Source organism: Vanellus vanellus, assembly GCF_965231255.1.
Source record: "Vanellus vanellus genome assembly, chromosome: 26".
NCBI classification, from domain to species: Eukaryota; Metazoa; Chordata; class Aves; order Charadriiformes; family Charadriidae; genus Vanellus; species Vanellus vanellus.
In genome coordinates this window covers 107,347-123,496 of record NC_138931.1, presented here as the reverse complement: position 1 = coordinate 123,496, position 16,150 = coordinate 107,347, and the positions used below count along the sequence as shown (strand labels likewise).

At 46.5% G+C, this 16,150-nt stretch overlaps 1 protein-coding gene across 1 annotated transcript; it reads left to right on the top strand.

The window, feature by feature from the left end:
- Positions 1-2,319: 2,319 nt before the first annotated feature.
- Positions 2,320-16,129, top strand: IKBKB (inhibitor of nuclear factor kappa B kinase subunit beta). Its single transcript, XM_082495712.1, has 21 exons — positions 2,320-2,439; positions 2,514-2,608; positions 3,897-4,014; positions 4,770-4,839; positions 7,640-7,728; positions 8,213-8,302; positions 8,669-8,793; positions 9,134-9,241; positions 9,554-9,683; positions 10,138-10,332; positions 10,576-10,690; positions 11,047-11,170; positions 11,421-11,572; positions 11,687-11,748; positions 12,403-12,512; positions 12,775-12,824; positions 13,368-13,467; positions 13,679-13,826; positions 14,041-14,168; positions 14,879-14,969; positions 15,540-16,129. The coding sequence occupies exons 1-21, from the start codon at positions 2,335-2,337 to the stop codon at positions 15,606-15,608; spliced, it is 2,274 nt and encodes a 757-aa protein (XP_082351838.1). The 5' UTR covers positions 2,320-2,334; the 3' UTR covers positions 15,609-16,129.
- Positions 16,130-16,150: the final 21 nt, after the last annotated feature.

Genomic DNA, 16,150 nt, shown 5'->3' with positions numbered 1-16,150 from the left:
TGAACTCCCCATCGTGCTTATAGGAACGGAGGGGGGCCCTGCCCAGGCAGTCCCCCACGGGAACGCACAGGGGTGTTATCCAACATGCCCAGAGGTCTGCAATCTGTAGACTTAGTCCTAGTACGGAGAAACGCCTGTTTCAAGCAAGAGCGTAGTGTGCTGTGCTCGGAGTGGCATCCGCTGAGAATCTTTGGCAGAGAGACGCTGACCTATGTGTGGAGCAAAGCATGACAGGAGCAGTGCCACTGGGAGAAGAATGGTCAGAGCTCTCCAGTTAAGTGGGGACAATGAGCAAAACTTCCATGGATTCTTGGATAGAAATAAGGAATAGTATGTTGAGGACCAAAGAATTAAATGTTCGCTGATACTGTCCGTACTAGAAAATGCAGCGCTACTCAGCAGGAGGCAGTCGCAAGGTACAAACTTACCACAGTGCAGCAGAAAAATCGGAGTGATCAGTTTTAGACCTGAACTCAGGGCTGGGTTACAAAAACTGCCAGTGATGCAATCATTACGGTAATGGATGTGTCCTAACTTTTAGGAACTGATTCACTAGAAATCAGGTTCCTGATACAATTTATTGTAAGCACAGCCATGAGAAAAGGTGTGTGAGGAACCACTGTCTTCAGGAAGTAGCTGCATAGAGTCCTCAGTTGGGAATAATGGCAACGGTTATTTTGCATATTGGCAAAGACGAAACACTGGTTACTCTGAATGTTTAGCTTTTCTCTGTACGGAAATCTATCTCAAGATCATCACGTGTATTTCTCAGAGAGTCACAGTGCTAGTGGTAACATTACCACTATAAATCTGATTTAAGGGCAGCTGCATTTGACTGTTTCCAGAAGGGACTCATGGTTGTTAAGAAAAAGATGATTGGACACCGATGACTGAGCAGGGGTGAATTTATATTATTTTTAAAAATAACAGCTATTTGCTACTGGACTTCTAGATTAAGGATGCTAACAAAGTAATGGCTGTGGGAGAAGATTTCAGAAGTTATTATTTCCTGGCTTTTCACAGCTTAGGGACAACTATAGCTGCCCAGAGAGTGTAGTGTGGGTGCCATCTGCAGCACTTAACATATTTTAGGAAAGTCAGCAATAACAGTGTCTCCTCTCTCAAGGAGCACCTACTATGGGCTTACCACTAAGCCGATCCTGTCTCAGGATAGAGTTTCAGCATGACTGTTTAATGTTAGTGATGAACATCAAAAAAAAGCATGACCAGCAGGGCGAGGGAGGGGATTCTGCCCCTCTGCTCCACTCTGGGGAGCCCCCTCTGCAGTGCTGCCTCCAGCTCGGGGGGTCCCAACAGCAGAAGGACACGGACCTGTTGGAGTCGGTCCAGAGGAGGCCCCGGAGATGCTGGGAGGGCTGGAGCCCCTCTGCTGGGAGGACAGGCTGGGAGAGGTGGGGGGGGGTTCAGCCTGGAGAAGAAAAGGCTCCGGGGAGACCTCAGAGCCCCTTCCAGTGCCTAAAGGGACTCCAGGAGAGCTGGGGAGGGACTCTTGATTAGGGGATGGAGTGATGGGACGAGGGGGAACGGTTTTACACTGAAAGAGGGGAGATTTAGATGAGATATTGAGAAGAAATTCCTTCCTGTGAAGGTGGTGAGCCCCTGGCGCAGGTTGCCCTGAGAAGCTGTGGCTGCCCCATCCCTGGAGGTGTTCAAGGCCAGGTTGGACAGAGCTTGGAGCAACCTGGGCTGGGGGGAGGTGTCCCTGCCCAGGGCAGGGGGGGTAACGGGATGAGCTTTAAGGTCCCTTCAAACCCAAACCATTCCATGATTTCATGGAGCGCATCACCCTACAGCAGCCCTGCACTACCTGACAGGACACCTCTGTGCCTCGTGGCCTTTTCAGGTCGGGCACGTGCCACTGGCCGTGCTGCAGGCGAGACATGTGCCTCCCACCCGCGCCGACTGCATCTTTGCTGTGGCATTACAGTGAGTACTGCCGGCCCCGGAGGAGGCCGAGGCCGAACCCAAACCCGACGTAATGCGCAGAACACTGTTTTGGCCGCAGCAGAGCGCTGACAGAACAGGGCATTTCAGCACCTTCAGGAGATTTTAGAGCAGCTGCGGGAAGGTGACAGCAGCTCCGCCATTTTACTCCAGTAGCCCATGAGTTCCACTCTCCCTCTGCCCGAATCCCTGACTCCGGGGAGGACGGCGGCCGCCACCACCGCGACGACGCTGCCCGTCGGAGACAGCGCCGGCCGCGCCCGCCCCGCGCGGCTCCTTTAAGGGCGGGCGGGCGCCGCGGGCGCCGGAGCCGGAAGCGTCGGTGGAGGCGGCCGCGGCCCAGCGGAGCCGGAGTGCGGTGGCCCCGCCATGAGCCGGCCGCCGGCCCTGCAGGCGCAGACCTGCGGCCCCTGGGAGATGAAGGAGCGCCTCGGCACCGGCGGCTTCGGCAACGTCATCCGCTGGCACAACAAGGTAGGCGGCGGGCGGCCCCCTCGGCTCGGCCCGGCCGGGGCCCGCGCTCAGCCGGGCCCGTGCTGTGTCCGCAGGAGACCGGCGAGCAGGTGGCCATCAAGCAGTGCCGGCAGGAGCTGAGCCCGCGCAACCGCGACCGTTGGGCGCTGGAGATCCAGATCATGAAGCGGTGAGGCGGGCGGCGGCTGGGCCCGGCTGTGGCGCTGCCGGCCGGGCCGCGCGGAGCCTGGTGCCGCGGCGGGGCGGGGCGGCGTCAGCGGGGGCGGCGGCGGGCGCGGATCTAACGGCTGCGCTGAGGCAAATGGCGGGAGAGGCTGTGGCCGCGGCCGCTTGGCGCCCGGCCTGCCGCGGAGGGAGCGCGGCGAAGGACCCCTGGCGCTGCCTTCGGTCGGTCCCGGGCCTCGGGCTCCCTTCTTTGCCGCTTCTGCCGCTGCCTCTAGTCTCGGAACGGCTTTGCGACGCAGCTGCCCTTTTGTGTAGTCCAACGTCTGTGGTGGGTTCTCCTTCGAGGCATTGGGTTGATTTTCATGGAATCATAGAGTCGTCTGGGTTGGAGGGGACCTTTAAGATCATCAAGTCCAACCATCAACCCAACAGTGCCAAACCCACCACTAAACCATGTTCCTCAGCACCACGTGTACAGGTCTTTTACGTACCTCCAGGGATGGCGACTCTGCCAGTGCTCTGGGCAGCCTGTTCCAGTGCTTGACAACCCTTTCTGTGAAGAAATTTTTCCTAATATCCAACCTACACCTCCCCTGGTTTAGGGGAGGCCTAAAACTCAAGGCTATTTCCTCCTGTCCTGTCACCTGTTCTGTGGGAGCAGAGACCGACACCCCCCCTTGCTGGCCCCTCCTGTCAGGGAGCTGTAGAGAGCGAGAAGGTCTCCCCTCAGCCTCCTTTTCTGCAGGCTGAACACCCCCAGGTTCCTCAGCCGCTCCTCATCAGACGTGTGCTCCAGACCCCTCACCAGCTCCATTGCCCTTCTCTGGACACGCTCCAGTACCTCAGTGTCTTTCTTGTCGTGAGGGGCCCAAAACTGAACACAGAACTCGAGGTGGGGCCTCACCAGTGCTGAGTACAGGGAAATGAACAATTTTATAGGATGCGGTGGTCTGATTGCGGTTTGGGTCTTTTCTGGAGGGTGGCAACAGATTTCGTTACACTCTTTTGCAAGGCACGTTCCTGTAGTGCCTAGGCAGGTCTTGTCCACATGTGCTGAAGGAATGCACTGACTGCACGTGAAATGCAAAGAGCTAGGATGGTCCATGAGGGGTGGATGAAGTACAGACTTTTAGAATTTACTAGTTCAGTTTCTAAAAGTATTAATGTCCATGTAGGACTTTGCATGATGACCATGAGCATGTGAAACTGCATAGCTGTTGCAGAATCATCATCTTTCAGGTGTTATCCTGGTTCCACTCATCGTGTGTACTCACCTCATTTCCACTCCTCAGGCTGAACCATCCCAATGTGGTGGCTGCCCGTGACGTCCCAGAAGGGATGCAGAAGCTTGCACCAAATGATTTGCCATTGCTGGCCATGGAGTACTGCCAGGGCGGAGACCTCCGCAAGGTGAGGTCCCTGGGATGGTCACCGAGGGCTGGATCAGCTTCACAGCTGATCCTAGGGTTTCTATTGAAGTTTCCCTGTAAAACCTCTATCTTCATATTCTGATGCTTCCTAATTCTTGTCATGGCACCAACAAGTTTTGGTGGATTGGTCGTTGATAGTACATTTGACTTTTGAAGGCTTAAGTGCTTTCTGAAATTTTTCATATTTGTTTGGCTGCAAGTGACACTGTGAAGAGTTTGCACATAGAGGATGAGGGCATGTGTGAGGGATGTGCAACAGGATGTGAGTATGTCCAAGACCGTTGTAGGGCAGGGTACATCTGTGGGCTATACCCTTCCTGAAAATAATTAACTCCTATCTGTAATAGGAAAAAAGAACACATTAATTCTAATCTTACTGTTTTTCTAACCTTTGCTGTAATCTGCCCATAGATAAAACCCAGAGCTTAGAGCTGAGATTTGAGCTGATAAGGCCAGGCACAGGGGAAGTGGCTACGAAGGATGGAGCAAGTAGAAAGAGGAGAATGGGGATGACGGTAACTTCTTTCACCCACTCTTTTCTCCTCCCATGCGGTTAGACCAAGGCCCGAAGTTGTAATTGCTCCTACCGGAGTTCACAATCCCATAGAGTTTTGTGCCTCTAAAAAATTGCATTGCTGTTACTGGAACTTCTTGTATACGTGAGAGTTTGTGGGACTGTGAGCCTCACTCAGGATACAAGAGGGAAAGACTATATTCTGCATTGTTTTCTTGCAGTACCTGAATCAGCTGGAGAATTGCTGTGGTTTGCGGGAAGAAGCAATTCTCATCTTGTTATCTGATATTGGTAAGTGGTAGCAGTATCTTCAGTTGTCTGAACTATGGAAGCCTTTTCAGTGCTGAATCTGCTCTAAAGATATGGAGCAGTGACCTTAATGAGTCCATCTTAAACTGACCTTTGCAGAGTATGCTTGTTTCCTGTCTTGCACTGCCAACCCTCCCTCTGGGAGAGCCAAACTTTGATTTTTGTTCATGAAAATGTAGAGATGGAACTTTTTTCCCAGCAAAAATGCCACTGAGGGTTTCCTGGAAGATTCTGGATAGCTGAACACTTGCCAGGTGACTCTGGTTTATGTTGTACATCAGTCTCTGCCCTCATCTTAACAGCTGATCATCAGGACTTCAGAGTGTGTGTGATCAGTGGGTTTCCATTAGTATTTGGGCAACCACTGTGTGGAATTTTAGACTTCTGGGACAAAGATTGCCAAGTGCTGTCTAGAGGCTTTTTGGGTGGAGTTTTTTGGTCAAGCTGTATTGTGATCTTACTGAGTTGCATCTGAGGCAAAACTGGAAATGTGCTGAGGCTTTAGAAAGAAGATATTTAAGAAGTGTGTTTGAGGCAGATGTATACTTATAAAATGAGCTTGTGGCAAGAGAATAAATGTGCATTTGTCATTACATTTACCGCAGGTGTGGCTGTTAGGCATCGTCTCCTGTCCTTTGTGTTCCCAGAGCATTTGCATTCTGCTGCCTCATCCTTATACTCTGTAGTGACCAGCAAATAATACTGAGTGCTGATCTAAGACAATGGCAGATCATGTCTGGAGTGAAGTTTGTGTCCACACGCTTGTGTATGTATGGGAAAAGGGACAGACGCAAATTTTCAACTGTATGATTTGAACTGTAGCCGATAAAAAATATTTTTGACTATTGATATAACTTGTTCTCCTGATTGCTTACAGTGCATGCCTAGTTGGTCTTTCTAGGGTTACTGTCCTTCAGGAGGACAGTTATATTGTGGACAACTCCCGAAAGTAGCTGGATCATTTTGCACTGAACAAGAGAGCTCTGTCTGGGAATGCAATGGTGTCAGAAGGGACACTCAGGGAGCAGTAAAGTGAGTCCCTTTGACTCAGGCCCGACTCATGGCTGAAAAGCACAAATTGGAAATACTGCTAAGTTTTGATTTTCTAGCACCACGATTTTTCTTTTTATCCGCAGGAGAGGAGATATATTAAGGTATTACCTTGAGCAAGTATGAGAAAATAGAGGACATTTATTCTGCCTTTGTGTATTCTTAAGATGAGATTGTCTTTCTAGTATAGATGGAATTCGTCAATCTGCCAGTTGTGGAGTCTCAGCAGTTCTGAGCAGAGAAAGTAATGTTGCGTAGATATTTCCTATGAAGAATTTTGCAGGTGAAGTGTCCTTGTGGACAGGACAGAACAAAGTGTTTGGCAGAGCAGTTTTTGGATTCTAGGTTAAGAATGTTGGAGAAACAGATAGGTAAAGAAGAGGTGAGTATAGCCACTCAATCGCCCAGCCAGGATCTTAGCACTGATGAGTTATGCTGCAGGCAATTAGGAGAAATTTCTGGATTGGTAGCTGTTGTCCTTATGGGAGATTTTGACTTCCCAGACATCAGCTGGGAATATCATACTTCTGTGATGAGCAGGTTTTGGAAATTCTTGAAGTTTGTGGGAGATAACTTCTTGTCACAAGTACTCAGCCAACTAGGAAAGATGCCCTCTTAGACTGACTTGCTATTTGTGAATAGTGAAGGACTTGTGGGAGATGTGGTAGGTGGCTGTCTTGGCCACAGTGATCATACGATGGTTGAGTTTAAAATTTTCAGTGTAATGAGGAAAAAAGGACAGGAGAGTTGCTACCCTGGACTTCAAGAGAGCAAATTTCAAGCTATTCAGGGAGCTATTTAGCAGAGTACCCTGGGAATCTGCTTTTGAGAGCTTAGGAGTGCTGGTCAGTTTTTAAGAACTGCCTTTTAGAAGCATAGGAGCAGGCAATTCCAGTGTGTCATAAGTCAAGCGAGCAGGGCAGAAGACCAGCTTTGCTGAACAGGCAACTCCTCACAGAGCTCAAGGGGAACAAGAAATTGTATGGTCTCAGGAAACAAAGTGAGGCTTCGCAGGGAGCGAAGTGGTTGATAAATGCAGGGAGAAGACATGAAAGGCCAAAGCTCAATTAGAGTTGAAACTGGCCAGTGTCATGTCAGACAACAAGAAAGGCTTTTTGAAGTCCATTAATAGCAAGAGGTCTAAAGAAAACATTGGACCAATACTTGTTGAGGATGGTCACCTGACTAATAGGGCTGAAGAAGCAGCAGCGGAGGCATTTGATGCTTTTTTTGCCTCAGTCTAATAATACTGATAAGACCTTGGGCTGCCCAGTCCCCTGAGTCAGAGGACCATGAGTGTGGGAACCGTGACTTTCTATTTGTGGACACTGAAATTGTAAAGGACCAGCTGTATCAGCTGAGTGTTCACAAGTCCATGGGGCCTGACAGGATTCACCCCAGAGTACTGAAGGAGTGAGCGGATGTTATGGCAGGACTCCTTTCGATCATCTGCCAAAGGTCTTGGGAGTCTGGGGAGGTCCCTGCTGACTGGAAGCTAGCTAATGTTACTCCAATTTACAAGAGGGGCACGAGGGAAGACCTGGAGAGCAAACTCTGTTTGTATCTAGAAGTATTTGATGCTGACGTCTCCTCTTGCCCTTGGTGTTTTGCTGTGTGTTTGATTGTACAGGATTGGACTCAAAAGCCATGCTTATACTAGGTAGAATGAATGAAGCTCATGCTTCAGTACTGTTGGTTATGCTCTTACAAGTGGCTTTTTTCTGTGTCTCAGCTTCTGCTCTCAGGTACCTTCATGAGAACAGGATCATCCACAGAGACTTGAAACCAGAGAACATCGTGCTGCAGCAAGGAGAGCAAAGGGTAAGCAGGAACCAGGTGTCTCTGCCTGCACAGACAAGTTAAGTGTAAGAGTAACATGCATGCACTTCATGCAGTTACAGTGGTCCCTCTGCAAGAGCTCTCAACCCAGGATAACAGCTAGCTCAGATGTGTGTGTCAGATGAACAGCATTCTGTGTGCAGCTGAGCTGAAAGGTTGTGTTAGACTTCTGGTAACACCTGACATTTTGACTTTCGAGTATTAAGGAATTAATCAGACTGTACCAATTAACCAAAGATCTGAATTAGCAGTAAATGTCTTCAGCTCCGTGTATATCAAGCCAGTAACAACATTACATACTTTGTGGCTTTAGGAATCTACAGGACCCTACCGTTTCCACTTCCATCTCTTTGTTGACACCTTCCCTGCACACCTTTGAAGAGCCAAACCTTTTCTTTCTCTGCTGTATGGTGTGCTTTTAACAGGACTTCTCTCTAATGTTCTTATTCTCTGTTGTGTGTTTCAGTTAATACACAAAATCATTGACCTCGGTTATGCTAAGGAGTTGGATCAGGGGAGCCTATGCACATCATTTGTTGGGACTCTACAGTACTTGGTAAGGAAGGAATTCAGCTGGGAGAGCGGCTATCACTTTGCAGTGGGATAGAGTTTACTGTTATCAGTTTTGGGGCTGGGATGAAGTATTTGTCCTGGTATGGGGTGTGTTTGGGATGCTGCAGCTAGCAAAGGTGACTTTTGCTGATGCTGGGTTTTCACAGTGTCTGCTAGCTATGTCTGTTATAAATAAGAAGCAGGAGTGCCAATAACCTCTGCTATTCACTCAGAGGGTCTCAAAACTCATGAGAGGCAGGGCGTTCAGCACTGCCTTTAATCTGTTTTACAAACATTAATGAGCTCTTCAGGGGATAGAGAGAGCTAAGAGATGGGTGGCTTTGTCTCATGTGTGTGTAAACTGTCTCAGGCTCCAGAGCTGCTGGAACAGCAGAAGTATACGGTGACGGTGGATTACTGGAGCTTTGGCACACTGGCCTTTGAGTGCATTACAGGCTTCCGACCATTCCTCCCCAACTGGCAGCCAGTGCAATGGTGAGTGAGCTGGGGCCAGTTGATAAGAAGAGTGCATGCAATGCAGCTGTCCTGTTCACAGAAAGTAGAAGTGTGGTCCCTTGATTTTTAGGGTAATATCCCTATGTTCCTTTGCCCTTATGGAGACTGACTCCCTTCGCAGGAGTTTGACCTACCTGAGCAAGTTCAGCATCCCTGGTACTTGCTCTTTGGGATCAGGACTGACTCCTGCAGGACGGGTAGCCAAAACCAAAGCGGCACCTCTATTACATCCATCAAGAGTGGCTTTAAGAGCCTACTAACATGCAGGCTGGGAAAGGCAGGCGATTATTTCACCATTGTACTTGCTTGAATTCATTAGGCATACAAAAGTGCGACAGAAGAGTGAGCTGGATATTGTTGTTTCAGAAGACTTATCTGGAGAAGTAAAATTTTCTAGCAGTTTACCCTGCCCAAACAATCTAAACAGGTGAGGACTAGAAATCTGTTATGCCGTGCTGGGATAAGCTGTTTCTACTGCAAAAGGAACAGTTTTATATTGTATGCCTTACTATGCTAATCTGTGAATAAATTGAGTGCATGACACAAACAGTGCTTGTGTCCCTTGTCAGACTTGTAGTTGTGAGTATCTGTTTCTGCCTTCTAAACACTGCATTTGTGATCGGGGGTGAGAAATGAGGTGGGGAAGTTGTTTGTCAGTCCTCCTGCACAGACCAGGCCGTATGGTGTCTGCAAATGTACTTTTACCTTTTCTGATCACCTTCTTGTTTTGGTCCTTCAGTGTTTTGGCTGGGAGACTGGAGAAATGGCTGCAACTCATGTTAATGTGGCACCCACGGCAGAGGGGTACCCATCCTACATATGGACCCAATGGGTGTTTCAAAGCTTTGGATGACATTTTGAACTTGAAGGTGAGCAATGGGTCTGTATTACCCTGAAAAGTTTTCCAGAGAGCAGTTGCCTGTAGCCTGTGAGAGAAGAGGCTTGAATCATAGACCTAGGAGGAGCAGCACAGAATCTCATTTAGCTGTCTCCTGTCAGTTAATGACAGGTGCTTTCCTCTTTCTTATTTGAGGACAAATACTCCCTGAGTTTGTTGGGAGTAGCAAATGACTTCTGTGTGTGCTTGGTTCCATATTCTGGTAGAGGATTCCGCAGCTGAAGCTATTTGATTGCCATGTGGCCTCACTTCCAGTTGATGGAGGACCATGGCATAATGTTACGAAGTAGCTGCAAAGTGACTTCTTGAGCCGTGCAAGTCCTTTGAACGGTTTATCAGTGGCCAGCATCTTAATCCTTGTATCTCTGCTCAAAAATGACCAATGTATCTTCAGTCCTTCTCATGTCACATTACCCTTCTTGTAGTTGCTTCATGTTTTGAACATGGTTACGGGAACTGTACACACCTACCCTGTGACAGAGGAGGAGACTCTGCAGACTGTGAAAGCCAGGATCCAGTCAGATACAGGAATCCCAGAACAGGACCAGGAGCTCCTGCAGGAAGCTGGACTTGCATTGCTTTCTCAGAAGTTGGCCACTAAACATATAGCTGATAGCAAGGTGAGTCTGGATCTTCCCTTCCTTGCTGTTGAGTGAATAAGCAGGCACTCTTCTCGCTTAGTACTCCCTGCTGTTGTGGCAGGCTTTTGTCATAGTAACCACACAGACCTAACAGACTTGGCAGAATAGGCATCCTGTTGCCTTTGGCATTCAGTCTTTGGCTGAGGAGGAACATTCTGTTTATGGTGTTACTGAGGCTTGCTTTTTCTGAGAGAACCTAGTTGGGTCTTTTGTCTTCTGCAGGTGAATGATACTGCAGCTGCAGACACAGACCTCCTCTTCCTCTTTGATAACCAGAAGGTTGCCTATGAGGCTCAGGTTGCCTTGCGTCCTCATCCAGAAAGCGTCGACTGCATCCGTAAGGACTTTCTTTAGCATGAATATGAGAGGTTGTCTGTGTTGAGAGGACTGCTTGTGTTCTGTATCATGTGCAAAGAGTAGAGAGAGCTTTGGCATATTGGGGCTAACGAAGCAGTAAAATGGACTGGCACAGCATTCATTCAATTTGTCAAAATAACTGAGGAAAGGAGGTGTTTGATTCTGGTACACTGGGGAAGCTGCATAGGGGTTAGCCAGCTGTAGGCTTTGCAAGAGGTAACATGCCCCTCAAGGAGTGATGTTTTCGTATGTTTTGTCATGTGATAACACTACTTTTAGGCTTCATGCTGAAACATACGTTTCCCTCCCTTCCCCCCCCTCCCTCTCTGTTTTCAGTTCAGGATCCAAAGAAGAATCTCCACTTTTTCCAGTTGCGGAAAGTGTGGGGTCAGATCTGGCACACAATCCGGATGCTGAAAGAGGACTGTAACCGGCTTCAGCAGGGGCAGCGAGCAGCCATGTACGGTGGCAGTTTCTCTGGAGTACTTATCTCTGCCTTTGCTAAGGGAAAGGACAGGAAAGGGACCCTGTTGGAATGGGGAAGCCCATGAGTGGAGCTGTTAACGATTAATGAAAAGCTGAGTGTTCCATCCTCTGACACAACTACTTTTGTGCTCACTGCTACACTCTGAAGTAACTACTTTTGATATAAGTTGAAGTCTGTGGTTTTAGTTTGTGAGGGTAATAGGACCTTTTTCTTGTTCATGCAGGATGAATCTGTTGCGTTACAATAGCACCCTCTCGAAGATGAAGAATTCTATGGCCTCCCTTTCCCAGCAGCTGAAAGCAAAGCTGGACTTCTTTAAAACAAGCATCCAAATCGATCTGGAGAAGTATAAAGAGCAGATTGAATTTGGAATTAGTGAGTATAGCATCTGGCAAACAGAGGTCTTTTTATGCCTCTTACCCTCACAAAGTATCTACCTTTTCCTGTATGAATCTGAAAAAAGCAATCGCTCTTCTTCCATTCCTTTAGCTTCTGAGAAGCTGCTGTTTGCCTGGAAAGAGATGGAGCAAGCTGTGGAACTTTGCGGGCGGGTATGTTTGTAAATCTAACTGCTTATCCTAAAAGAAAAGAGGTTTGTTTTTCTTTCCTTTTTCTTTTCTTTTTTTTCTCCATTGTCCTCCCTTAAATAGAAATTTTCTGTGCCTAGGATGATTCCAGATGTCACATTGCCTTGGTTAGGGTGGTACCATTTTTGTCCATTGCCAGTACTTCATGAAGCACACTGTGTTTGTAAGGCGTAGGGGAAAAAGGGAGATCTTGGGGAATGTGAGAGAAGATTTTACAGTGGTTGCACTCAATGTCCTGCTAGCTCAATCCTGGAGCCAGAATAGCTGAAAAGAGGGTATGGAACATAGGTTAAACTGAATGTGAAAGCAAACAATTAGATAATTGAACACAAGAGTTTTAAGCATCAGTCTTGAATTTTGAAAAGGCAGTAATTTCCCATTCTTGATGCACATTCAAATTTTTTATCAACAAATTTTTGGTAGTTATTTTATCCCAGAGCACCAAGCTAATTTCCTTGAATTGAAATTACTCATATTCTCATTTGTCTGTGTCCAAGGCTGCTGTTTGCATCTTGCCAATGTGTGTTTAGAAATGTGAATGAGAAAGGAAGAGCCAGTGTGAGTGGTAGTGTCTCTTAGTACAAGACTCCCATTGCTTATGTTCTGCCCTGCTTTCAGGAGGATGATGTGGATCAGCTAGTGAAAAGGATGATGGCCCTGCAGACAGACATTGTGGACCTGCAGAGAAGCCCACTAGGTCGCAAACAAGGAGGAACATTGGAGGATTTGTGAGTTGAACTACCTTGAACTTCAGATGTAGGAGTATTGCTAGCTAAGCTTACTCACTTGCAGGGCAATGAAGAGTGCTGTCTCTTCAGCCCAAATTATGGGGGACTGGGAGGGCTTTGACACTGAAAAGAGTGTTTGACTCCTTACCTGTCACCAGTCTGAAACGACAGACTGGTATATAAAAGACTTGACTTCTTGAAGTATTTGTTCATAATTTAGGGTCTAGAGAAGTCCTTTATGTTCTGTGCCTTTGTCTTCTAGAGAAGAACAAGCCAGAGAGCTGTATCGGAGATTGAGAGAGAAGCCAAGAGGTAAAAGACATTTTAGCTCAAGGTCAGCTTGCTTTGTGTGGATAGTAACAATAGATGCAATAATGAGCACTGAGAAAACTCTCTGCCTTCTAGGCCTGCCCATGCTCTAGCTGCACAGGGACTCTGCTGGACTGGCCTTGTTTTTGGAGAGGGGAGTCAGGGAGTCAATTTTAACTAAGCCAGCCCTATTTTCCTGGTGCCTTCTGAGTGCTGCTTGAAACTCCTCTGGAGCTCTTCTCAGAGCAAGCTGTTTCTGCAAGTGTATGCTGCTGCTTCTGTGTAGGAAGGATGAAAGACATAGCTGGTCTTTGAGCAGCTATGCAGCCCAAAGGCATTAGACCCACCCTACCAACTCTGCTTTCCAATTCTCTTCATCTTGAAGAAGGTAACTGAAATCTAGTGCAATTCATCCCACTCAAACTTGCATGCCCCAAACATGGGATGTTTCAGGATTGAAGCAGCAGTGGAAACAAGCCACTAGGAATCTTCTCACTCTGTCCTATAATTCTGCCTTTCTGTGTAATACTCTGACTCTCATTCCAGATCAGAGGACAAGTGGTGACAGCCAAGAAATAGTACGACTGCTTCTACAGGCAATCCAGACCTTTGAAAAAAAAGTTCGAGTCATTTATGCTCAGCTCAGGTGAGCTTTGTAGAATCAGCTTTTATTGGAGGGTTGAGAGAAAGCATTTTCTCTATTAGCAAGAGGTTTTGTTCTAGGGGTTTAAAAACCAGCATGTACAGCTAATGAGATCTCGGAGTGTTAAAGGAAATAAGAAACTTCAGAAATGTTCCCCTACTGCAGTTGCCTGTGTGTGATCTGATTTTTTTTTTTTTTTTTTTTTTTTTAATAGTAAAACTGTAGTTTGCAAGCAGAAGGCACTGGAATTGTTCCCCAGAGTAGAGAAAGTGATGAATCTGATGAATGAAGATGAGGAAACAGTTGTTAGGCTTCAGGAGAAACGACAGAAGGAACTGTGGAACTTGCTGAAAATTGCTTGTGTAAGTAAAATAAAAACTACAGTTTAACCTGAAAATATGGTTTGTAGCACAGGTTACTGAAATAATTAATAGTAAATTTAGTATGTCCTATGGTTCTTTTCTCTGTTATTTTGAATTAGTATTAAAGCCAAGTTCCAGGCCGTCTCATACTCCTGGCTGCTGGAAATCAGTGGAAATAAATAACTGCAATCTGAATCTTCTGCGTTTTCTTCAGAGTAAAGTACGTGGTCCTGTTACTGGCAGTCCAGAGAGCATGAACACATCACGTCTCAGTAGCCCTGGTCAGCTGCTGCTGCAGGTCCCTTCTGGAACCTACAATTTATCAGAATCTGTCAGGAAAAGGTGAGGCAAAGTCTGGGCTTCTGTAGCTGCTAATTCTAGCACTACAAAGCTGGGGCTCCTGCTTTGTGAAATAACAACACACAAACTTTCTTGCATTTTATGCTTTCTGTTCAGCAGTCTTTTCCACCTAGTAGATGGACTTCCTGGGGCTTCTTTATGGAAAATGGGGGACAACATACAGCTTCACTTCCCCCTGCCTCAATAATAAAGGGTTTGTTTTACCCGGAATGGTTGGGCTTACTTGAAATACGCTGCCAACAGGAATTGTTGGAGCATTGTCATGTAAGGTGATAGTAGCTGAGCTGTATTATAAAGGAGAGACTGCTATAAGCAAACACATGTAGTTCTGGCTTGCTTAAATGAACTGGGTCACCTGTTGGAAAGAGACAGCTTAGTTTGTTTATTTGTATGTTGCTTAATCCTTTAGTTTATAGGCTGTTCTGCAACTTTTTCTATAGCAACAGTGACTCCACATATTAGAAACCCAACTCCAACTTGGAACGTGCTTCCTTTCCCCAGTTCCAGTAAATCTGAGGATGCCACCAACTTTCCCAGTTGCAATATGAATTACTAGCTTATGAGCTGACTCGTAAAGGTTAATACTCTTCTGTGCTCTGCAGCATACCTGCCAGAAATATTTCTTAAAGGTAGAGGCAGTATCTCTTTAAACAAAACTGCTGTGGAAAATATGTAATAATTGTCATTTTCAGTGAGGAGCTACTGCTGGAATCACAGAAAATCTGTACCCAACTAGAAAATGTGATGCATGACACAATGAAGGATCAGGAGCAGAGCTTCATGGTAACATATTAAATATTCTATAAACGGATTGGGGAAGCTCATGGCTTCAAACTTCTGTTTGTGTAACCTTGCCACCAATAAATAATATGGCTAATAGGAAACTGCATATTACTCTTGGACAAGGAGAGAGTAGGAGTTGTGGGAGACAGAAAGCACCCACTCCCCCACTTGAACTGCTGACTGACATATTCCCCGCTTGCTGAGACAGAGCGCCATGTGCTGGGGACTTAAGTTGTGCCCAACAATAAATGATGGGGGAAGGTGCTTGGCTGTTGTTCAAAAATACTGCAAAATTGCACTCTTAAAATTGGGATGGTCTTGTGGTGGCAATACAGTGGTGGGCAGGGATGCTTATTTAATGAAGCAGAATATTGAAAAGAAAGTAAAATATTACAGAAAATAAGTAGCTTAAGGGTTTCCTTTACGGCAGTTGCATGGTTCATCACAAAGCTGTATTGACCAATTTGTTCACAGTAAACTTTTTAAATCTTTTAAATTGCTTCCCCTTTATTCTGGAGAAATAACAACTGTAAGCTAGTGTTGAACTTTGTAGTTCTGTTTGTTTTTTAGGCTCTAGATTGGAGCTGGCTGCAGCTTCAGGTAGAAGAAACAAACACTCCAGAACAAACCCAGATGTAAAATCACTTCAGTTGCCTCTGAAGACATGCTGCTTCGGGAAGCCAACTGTGAAAAGCTGCTGCCTCTGAGAAGGGAAGTTCAAATGCCTCCTTCTACTGTCACCTACTGCGTATGTGATACACAAGGCCTAGCTTTTAGGATCCACCTCTCAGACACTTTTTTCACAACAATATAGTAGGAAATACCTGTTCTAACTGCTTGGAAAATGTTCTTAATTGTGCCTTAAGACAGCAGATATTCTTAATTCTCTGTCCTGATGCATCTTCCCTTAGGCATCACATGTGGTTGTTTTGCTGCCTTTTAGGCTCTCTCATGAACAATGGACAACACGTGCAATCAGCTTGCACAGTCACTGGTAGATGTCACCTTCCTAATATACTTGAACTGTGAACTTAGCTTCTTCAATTTGCTGATTTGCACTTTTTTCCTTAAGTGTAATGGTTGTACTTACCTAATATTTGTTTCCTATACGTGAATGAAATTATCTAAAATGTGTAAACTTTTGGGTTGCTCTTTCTGATACCATCAATAACATTTTAATG

Coding starts and splice junctions, on each gene's coding strand:
- IKBKB (XM_082495712.1), top strand. CDS start 2,335: ATGAGCCGGCCGCCGGCCCTGCAGGCGCAGACCTGCGGCCCCTGGGAG. Junction 8,303..8,668: donor TTGGGACTCTACAGTACTTG/GTAAGGAAGGAA, acceptor AAACTGTCTCAG/GCTCCAGAGCTGCTGGAACA. Junction 11,573..11,686: donor GCAGATTGAATTTGGAATTA/GTGAGTATAGCA, acceptor CCATTCCTTTAG/CTTCTGAGAAGCTGCTGTTT.